This window comes from Gavia stellata, unplaced genomic scaffold, assembly GCF_030936135.1.
Source record: "Gavia stellata isolate bGavSte3 unplaced genomic scaffold, bGavSte3.hap2 HAP2_SCAFFOLD_42, whole genome shotgun sequence".
Lineage (NCBI taxonomy): Eukaryota > Metazoa > Chordata > Aves > Gaviiformes > Gaviidae > Gavia > Gavia stellata.
The window spans coordinates 1,212,858-1,222,536 of record NW_026776913.1 but is presented as its reverse complement, the minus strand read 5'-3'; the positions used below and the strand labels follow the sequence as shown (position 1 = coordinate 1,222,536).

General features: G+C 50.5%; 1 protein-coding gene across 1 annotated transcript; it reads right to left on the bottom strand.

The window, feature by feature from the left end:
• Positions 1 to 7,163: 7,163 nt before the first annotated feature.
• LOC132321446 (olfactory receptor 14C36-like) lies at positions 7,164 to 7,754 on the bottom strand. The gene has a single exon (XM_059834942.1). It carries the CDS (start codon positions 7,752 to 7,754, stop codon positions 7,164 to 7,166), a length of 591 nt encoding a protein of 196 aa, XP_059690925.1.
• Positions 7,755 to 9,679: the final 1,925 nt, after the last annotated feature.

Genomic DNA, 9,679 nt, shown 5'->3' with positions numbered 1-9,679 from the left:
CACAGTAGAAAAGTGTTTTCTTGTGTTGAGATGGAAGTTCCTGTGCTTCAGATTCTACCCATTGTCTGTCACTGGGCAGCATGGAGAAGAGTCTGGCTCCCTGATCTTCGTTCCCTGCCATCGGGTATCGATACACATTGATGAGATCCCCATGAACCTTCCCTTCTTCAGGCTAAAAAGTCCCAGCTCTCTCAGCCTCTCCTTCTGACAGATGCTTGTGTGCCTTCATCATATTTGTGGCCCTTTGCTGGACTCGCTCCAGTAAGTGCATGTCTCTTTCGCTGGGCATCCCAGCACTGGACATAGCACTCCAGATGTGGCCTCACCAGTGCTGACTAGAGGGGCAGGACCACCTCTCTCGACCTGCTGGCCAAGCTCTCCTGAATGCAGCCCAGGAGGCTGTAGGTCTGCTTTGCCACACAGCCACACTGCTGGCTCGTGGCCAGCTTGGTTTCCACCAGGACCCCCTGATCCTTCTCTAGAAACGTGCTTTCCAGCCAGTCAGCCCCCAGCCTGTACTGGGCCATGGAGTTATTCCTGCCCACGGGCAGGACTTTGTGTTTCCCGTTGTTGAACTTCATGAGGTTCCTCTCTAGCCAGTTCACCAGCCTGCCCAGGTCCTTCTGAGCGGCAGTGCAACCAGCCGGTGTATCAGCCACTCCTCCCAATTTTGTATCATCCACAAACTTGCTCAGGATGCCTTTGGTCCCATCATCCAGGACTGTAATGAAAAGTTGAATAGAATGGGACCCAGTAACAACCCCTTTGCAACACCACTGCTGATTATCCTCCAGCTGGACTTTGTGCCACTGGACACAACCCTCTGGGACCAGCCATTCCATCAGTTTCCAGTCCACCTCCTTTTCCACTTATCTAGACCATATTTGCTCAGCTTGTCTATAGGGGTATAATGGGAGACAGGCTGACAGCTCCCTGCATCCTCCTCCTTGCCCTGCTTCAAGATAGGTTTTACCTTTGTTTTCTTCTAGCCCTCAGGACCCTCACTCAGTCACCATGACCTTGCACACATGGTTTCAAGTGGCCTACAATGACGTCAGCCAGCTTCCTCAGCACTCATGAGAGCATCCTCTCAGGTCCCAAGGACTTACGCATGTGCAGTTTGCTTAAACGTTCCCTAACCTGAGACTCCTGCACCAAGAGAAAGTCTTCCTTGCTCCTTGCTTCTGGTCTTGGGTGCCTGGGATTCCTGAAGGTTGGTCTTACCAGTAAACTCAGAGAGGAAAAGGCATGGAGTACCTTGGCCCTTTCTGTGCTCTCTGTCACTAGGGTCTCTGCCCCATCTAGCAGCAGGCCTGCATTTTCCCAAGCCGTCCTCTTGCTCCTGGACTGTTGTTGAATCCTTTGTTGAGGCATTTCACATCCAGGCTGAATTACCAGATTGAACTCGAGATGGACGTTGACTTTCCTAACACCCTCTCTGAATGCTCAGGAGGTTCTTGGTGCCCTCCAGAACCCTCCTGGGTGTCTTGTGCCCTGCTGTGCTGCCCCTCGGGCAGATGCCTGACTGGCTAATGCCCCCCATGAGGACCAAGGTCTGTGAACGAGAGGCTTCTACTTGTCTGAAGAAGGCCTCATCTGCTGCTTCTTCCGAATACGGTTGGTCCACAGCAGACACCGACTACGTTACCCACGTTGGTCTGCCCACTTATCCTGCTCCATCAGCTCTCATCTGGCTCATCGTCTGTCACAAGCAGAGCTCCATGCTTTCCTGCTGCTCGCCCACATACAGGGCAACTTCCCCTCCTCACTGACCTGCCCCGTCCTTCCTCAAGAGCCTCCATCCAGCCATGGCCACATTCCAGTGGTGTGAGCTGTCTGACTGTGTCTCTGGTATCTAAGTCAGATTACAGCTCAGGAACTGCCCACAGACTCCAAATTCCTCCTGTTTGCTCCCCTCTCTGTGTGCATTCCTGGACAGGCACAGCAGAGGTGTGCCCAGCCATGCTGATGTCCCTGCTCAGATTGAGGGCTACTTGGCAGGTGTCCATAAGCAGCCCTGCTTGTACCCTTTGCTTCACCTCCAACTTCCTTTTTCCCTGATTCCCCCATCCCAAGTTCTTCCCTTTGGTCATCCTCAATGCCTCTCATACAAGAAGCCCACCTCTGTTTTCACTTTACCCACTGGCCCTGGCTTTGCTTGCCTGTTGCTCTCCTTTGGTGTTTCTGGGATGGCTGCCTTGGGAATTCTTACCTTGGTCAGCAAGTCCATTAAACTAGTACCTCCTTTTATGATCCATCATGTCCTTCAGTTCCTCATGCTGTCGTCTTGTTCGAGGCACCACAGGACAGGGTGAGCCACCTACACGCACCCATTAACAGCTGACACAATGAAGCTTCAGTTCTGGGGGACCTCGAGAAACTCTGAGATTTCTCCAAGAGAAAGCTCACCAAGCTTTACAAGGAGAAGTGGCCAGTTCTGCATCAGGGCATGTATCAGGGCAAGCTTGGAGCTGATGGCTGAGGAGTGTCCCTATGGAGAAGGCCATGGTCACTACAAGGGATGCTCTAGGAGCCAGTGGAGCATGCTGGGCACGAATAAGGCCAGCTGCATACGGGGCTGAATTAGGAGGAGCGTGGCGACCCAGACAAGGGCAGTTACCTCCCTCCTTGACTCAGCACTGGTGTGGCCACATCCAAAATAATGTGTCCTGGTGTGGGGCTCCATGTTCTGCAGGAGTGGGGAGGAACTGGAGAAGGTCCAGAGGACGTCTGCCAAGATGGGGTGAAGGGGCTGAATCACGTGACTCGTGCAGAGAGGCTGAGGGACCTGGGCTGCTTTGGCCTCATGACATAGAGGCCAGAGCAATGTTGGAGTAGCCTGCAACTACTTGAAAAGTGGTTTCAGAGAGGATGAAGCTTTTCTTTGTAGAGGAAGAGGCATGAGAAAGGAAAAGCTTTGGAGGCTGAGACTAGACATGAGAGAAAATGAAATGTCACTTGAAGGGTTATGCCATGGTGCAACAAGAGGTCACCGGGGCTGGTGGTGTTTGTCTGTGATCAGCCCATGGCTTTCTGTTTCAAAGAGAGACATCGGTACAGGCAGGGACCTGTGAGGGTGACAGCAAGGTGGGGAAGCGGATAGTGGGTCTACAGCCTGCAGGGAAACTGGTGCAAGTGTGGGACAGTGTAGGGCATCCTGTGGTGGAGATGGCCAACAACGATAGCCGTGCAAGAAATGGTTTAGACAGAGAGATAGGAAGAGATAGGTAGAAATGCAATTAAGGAGCTGATTAAAGAATTAACGTGACTTCAGAAAGATGGGGCAAGTTTCTAACTCCCTGACACTCAAAGCAGCAACCAGATGGGTGGACGGTATTTGAATGAACAAAGAGCAAGGGGAGTGGGAAATCTGGCCAGCAATGGGAAGGGCAAATGTCCCAATACATCTGCTGAAAAGATGCCCTTAGACATGGTCATTTAACCAGGAGAGGTAGGAACACCTGAAAGATGAGGGACATTAAATATGCAATGTAATATAATAGATAGAGTAGTCGTAATGCAAGTACAGGAGATGACTATTTTTTCTCCTATGATCAATGCAATTCCTGCAAATTCCCATTCTGACACGGTGTGAAAACATTGCCATTATATTAGAAGTACTCCATTGTTTCAGCTGATGAAAATGTGCTTATATATGTTTTTTTAATGTTGCAGATTTGTTCATCTTTCCAGGCAGACCTTGTCTGTCTGACCATAAAATATCCAGGGCCACATTTAGAGACCTCAGTGTACCTGAGGTTTTGCACGGGACTGGCAAGCCTGAGCAGAGCTCCTCGGGAGCTACAGTTTCAGGCTGGGCAGGGGGTGTCCAGGGCATCTGTACTGGCAGGAGGTGCCTGTGTCCCCATAGCTGAAGGCATTTGTGTCTTACATCTAAACCCAGTTCTGGAAAAAACCTTCCTTTTAAAAAAAAAAAAAAGAACAAGGACACAAATTCCCCCCATTGACCAGTATATTAAAACACAAGAAAATAAAACAATGAAGATTTTAAAAGCTGAAAAGTGTTTTTAAACATTTTCTTTGCTTTGCATCTTCATGTTTAGTTCTTTGCTTTATTTTTATTGACATTTTCTAAACATGTCTCTTATCAGGCTGGCAGCATTTTAAAAAAGGTCATTTTGTGTCTTGCACATGTTACAAATCTGTAATATAAAAACTCATCTGCACAATGTATGTAGGTGAGCAGGCACTTCTTTATTGCAGTGCTGGACGCACAGGGGATCGCTCCACCTCGTGTGCGTGCTTAGTTTCTCTGCTACAAAAGTTATATACAATCAAAGTATACATATTCATCATATTTCCAAGAAACAATTAACATATTCATACAATTTCCAAGAACTCATTAATATATGTAAATGCTCGTGACGCATGCGCCTTCAGGTATACAGGTGGTCGTCTAAAGGTCCTCTGGTGGTCGGCCATAGTCTTCCTCATGGTGTCCTTTAGTTGAACCCAATCTTTGCGCATGCTCAGGTTGGTTGCAAAATCCCATTCTTGGAATCTTCTTTAGTTTTCCCCGGTTTACTGACCAGGCCTACAACTTATCATTCTCTTGACAAGCAAATTCTACCTCTTCACAATGCTACATTGTTCAACAGTTAGTTTATGAATAAATCACAGATAAATCATACCTAGTTACCTTCATACAAAATATATATGTAATTTAATTTTTATTAATCGCTCTTTGGACTATACTATTCTATCAATATCCATACTTAAAATAATCAATGGTTATTTCTATTAATATCTATTGATCGGCATTCTTGATATTCAAATCAAGATGGGAAAGGTAAGGAATTTTCCAAGCAGCATCATTGGTGCATATCAGGTCACATGGTCACAGGACTCAAGCAAGACTTTTCTATTCAATTCTTCATTGTTCCATCTCGTTACTATTAGTTCCTTAGAATGGAACAGTGACTCCCTGGTGAGGTTCCTATGGTTATTGTTTCTAACTTCACAATCCTAACTTATGCATTTGTATCTTATTATTTCATTATTATTTCATTATTTCATTTATTAATCAAATTTAACCTTTCTATATGATCATATTTTGATTATTTTAAAAAAATCAGAGTATTTACAACACACAGAGCCCTGTGCCCCCAAGACAGTTCCTGCTCAGGACTGTCAATGATACCCCTCAGTCTTTGCAGAGAGAGAGTCACACGGTGGTCTTGACGTCTCTTTGCTGGCTTAGATGTTAGTTTAGGTGGTCACATGCAGCAAAGGAAGATTCTTGCCCCATAAACATTTGCTCTGTTGCTGTCAGAAAAAGGGCCTGACATTATAGGATCAATTCAAGTTGGAAGGGACCTTGGGAGTTCTGCAGTCCAACCTGCCAGAAAAAAGTGTCCGACCAGGTTGTTTAAGGCTTGGTCCAGTCAGAGTTTGAAAACCTCCAGGGACGGAGTCTGCACAGCATCTCTGTGTGACCTGCTCCAACGCTTGGCTCAGCTCATGGTGAAATAGACTTCCCTTATCTCCAGGCTTAATCTCTCCTCTTTCACCTCCCACCCACAGTCTATTGTCCTCCGGCCATGCACCATGGTGTAAAGCCTCTTCCTCTATTCTCTAGAATGTTTTTGTAGGCACTGGCAGGCAGCAATGAGGTCCCTCTCAGCCTTCCTTTCTCCAGGCTGGACTAGCTCAGCTCCCTCAGCCTCTCCTCATGGGAAAGGTGCTCCAGTCCCTGACCATCCTGGAGGTCCTTTGTTTCAAGCAAAGTGATTCAAGCTCTGAGCCCAGCAGGAGAATGGAGATGGACAGGCAGGAAAATTCACCTGTAAACTTGGGGTGTGCTGCCAGTGTTGGAAACAGCCAGCGAGAAAGGCTGAGGGGTTACAAATGCCCTGGGCCACCTTCCCCAACTCTCCATGCCACCAAAAGCACAGAGCAGCCTCATCCCTCCCGCGGCTGCAAGTCTCAGCTGCCTTCCACGAGCCCTGGTTCTGCACCACCAACCCCCTCGCATGAGTCCGCACCCTGCATGGTCCAACAGTTCAGCTAACTTTAGTGTGTTCTTCTCCCGAGCACTTTCAAGCCCAGCCCAGTCCCTCTCTGGCTCTCCCCATCACTTCCCACCTCCCACCCATCTCTCCCCTACCCAGCCCAGAAAAGCAGCCCATTCTGGGCTGACCCCACGGCAGTGCCCACTGATGGGTGCTGCAAAGCTCTGCGCACTCAACCCCCCAGCCCCAGCCCCTCTGGAAGTCACTGTAACTCCTGGGGGGCAGAGAGGTGTCTCAGCCTTCCCATCAGCTCCAGGGCTGAGGGCCAGCCATGGCATGAGGAGACAGAGGCCAGTGTCTCCCTGTGTCCCCTGCTCCTGTCTCCAAGACATCCTTGTCGTCCAATGCCAGCAAGACCCTCTGTGCCAGTCCCTCTCCCGGGAAAAGACTCCTGGCCCAGGGGCTCCTCAGGCTGCTCCGGCTGCCCCAGCAATAGAGAAGCCTGCCCCGAGCTGGTGCATGCAGAAATAGGTTTCTCTTGGTGATTTATTGCCCCCCTGGAAGCACAGAGTTGCTCCTTTGCTCTTGTCCAGGGATGTCCCTGCCCCCAGAGAGCCTTTTCCCAAGGAATTGTGTCCGTGCTGGCCTGGCTGGCCTCTCTTGCCCCCTTGCTGTGCTCCCCACAGGACCCCAAGCTGGCAGTGGTGCTCTGCAGAGTGAGCAGGCTGTGGTGCCTGCAAGCCATGTGGAGCCAGTCCCAGGCAGATCCCTGTGGATCATTCACCATCTCCAGGGACACTGGGAACCCACAGGTGAAGGCTCATCCCAGGCCCATTCCCTAACACGTTGCCCCATGCCCTTCTCCCCTGAGCCCATGGAGAGCCCAAGCAAAGCAGCATGACCTCGTAAGGGCAATTTCTTCAGCCTGACCTCAGCTTTGGAAGAACCCAACCACCAGACACCAGCAATGAGGAAATCCCCTTTTATTACGGAGACACGACACGGGAGGCTGTACCATTGTGCCAGAAACATGCAAACAGGCCTCTGGGTCAGACGGGCTGGGTTCCTGCCTCTGGTGGAGTGGAGTGGATGCAGCCGTTCCTGGATAAACATTGTTATCACAGATAAAACGCCCAAAGCACAGGAGGTTCCAAGGTGGATTTGAATGACTTCTGAAGAGACACAGGCAGGTTAATGCTGCTGCGAGACTACTGACAGAATCAGCTTCTTCAGTGTGACCTTAAGCTCCTGGTTCCTCATGCTGTAGATGAGGGGGTTCACTGCTGGAGGCACCACTGAGTACAGAACTGCCACCACCAGGTCCAGGGATGGGGAGGAGATGGAGGGGGGCTTCAGGTAGGCAAACATGGCAGTAGTGATAAACAGGGAGACCACGGCCAGGTGAGGGAGGCATGTGGAAAAGGCTTTATGCCGTCCCTGCTCAGAGGGGATCCTCAGCACAGCCCTCAAGATCTGCACATAGGACAGCACGATGAAAATAAAACACCCAAAACTGAAACAAGCAGTAACCACAAGAAGTCCAACTTCCCTGAGGTAGGTGTCTGAGCAGGAGAGCTTGAGGATCTGTGGGATTTCACAGAAGAACTGGTCCAAGGCATTGCCTTTGCAGAGCGGTAGTGACAATGTATTGGCTGTGTGCAGCACAGCATTGAGCAACCCACTGCCCCAGGCAGCTGCTGCCATGTGGACACAAGCTCTGCTGCCCAGGAGGGTCCCGTAGTGCAGGGGTTTGCAGATGGCAATGTAGCGGTCATAGGCCATGATGGTGAGAAGAAAATATTCACCTACCATTGAGAAGGGAAAGAAAAAGACCTGGGCAGCACATCCTGCAAAGGAGATGGCCCTGGTGTCCCAGAGGGAATTGGCCATGGCTTTGGGGACAGTGGTGGAGATGGAGCCCAGGTCGAGGAGGGAGAGGTTGAGGAGGAAGAAGTACATGGGGCTGTGGAGGTGGTGGTCACAGACTATGGCGGTGATGATGAGGCCATTTCCCAGGAGGGCAGCCAGATAGATGCCCATGAAGAGGCAGAAGTGCAAGAGCTGCAGCTCCCGCGTGTCTGCGAATGCCAGGAGGAGGAACTGGGTGATGGAGCTGTTGTTGGACATTTGCTGCCTCTGGGCATGGGGACCTGTGCAAGGAAGAAAAGTCATTGAGAAGCTAGGGGAGACTTTTCTGAGCAAAACCAAAGCAATTTCCTTCAGACCCTCCCCTTGCTACACACCCTGCTCCCCTGATTTACTTTTCTAGGAGACCTTCCTTCAGCTCCATGGCTGAAGCACTGGTTTGGTGCTGCCTGAATATGCTGTGAGAAGTGGGCTGCTGAGGTATCAGCCCTGTTCTGCAGCAGTGAGTTCACGGGAACGGTGGAAGCAGGGGCCAGTCCTGGTGTTCAAATATGTCAGATGAAACCACCCCTAATGCAGAAGAGCTTGTCAGCATCTGCATTCCCAGTGCTAAGGAACGAGGTTGGCAGAAAGCAGACTGAAAGTTTTCTCTTTGTTTTTAAATTCCCCCATCTTGTTTGAGGATGGTTTTGGGATTTCAGAAACCCTCAGTATTTCTGTTGCATGCAGTGAGAACAGAGTGAAAGCAAGAGGATTGCCTTTGGGTTAGAGCAGAGTGAGGGGAGCTGGTCTGTCCGTCAGTCTGAGATGCCCTGGGTTTGCGTCTTTCTGAGACTGAGGGCGATCCCACTGCTTTGTTTCTGTGAAAAGCCCCCAGACACTGCTGAGAGCGGAGGGATCCACTGCAGACCATTAAATGTCTCACTCTTTCTCGACGTCTCAGCAACCCATTTCTAGCCAAGGACACACACGGCTTATTTCACCAACCCAACAGCATTTCCTTGGTCATAACATCTCTGTGCTTATCCATGGTGCTTTCAGATAATACAAAGATGCTATGGGACAGATTTGCATCCTGGAGGGCAGCTCACAGCATGAAGGATACCTCAAGGAGATACCTATGTTTTTCATGATGGAGTCTCACTAAGGGAAAAATAGCTCATTCCCCAGCCCCACAGACTGCACTGTCCACAGCCTCACAGGTGTGAGGAAAGCTGGGACCCTTGTTCCCATGGACACACTTGCATGGAAGGACGCACAAGATCAGTGTGTGACTCTGCAGATGAAACTCCCATCCCCAGAGAGCCTGACAGCAAGAACGAAGAATCCGAGTTCACATCCCTGATATCATCCCTGGGAGAAGGCAGTCCTGTCCCTCTGATGGTGCAGCAGGAAATACCTGCTCTGGAGCACATTTTCCTCCTCCAGAGGAAAACCCTCCCAAAACATCCCATACTCTGTGGGGTGTAAAAGCTTTTGGAGAGTCATGTAGGAACCGCAAATCCATTCCCCTTCAGCCAGATACTTACCGTGTCAAGGGCTGTGAAAACATCTTTCCAAGTGAGCTCTCAGCATCCTCCCATTCCAGACTGGCTTTAATCTCTCCTTGCCTCGCTTCTCTTCCCCTCGGTGCCTGCAGGCAGTGCCCTCAGCCCTGCTGCGCTCTGCAGAGGAGCTGCTCCTGGGCAGAGCTGTCTCTCCTCAGCGCTGCCCGCTTGCCCTGAGCTCCCTCCATCCCAGGAGCCCGGCCCAGCTCAGCAGCAGAGGAGCAGCCCAAGGCGGCACTTTCTCTGCCCCCTCGGGGCTCCCCCCAGGGGTCCCTGGGGCTCCAGGGGAACCTG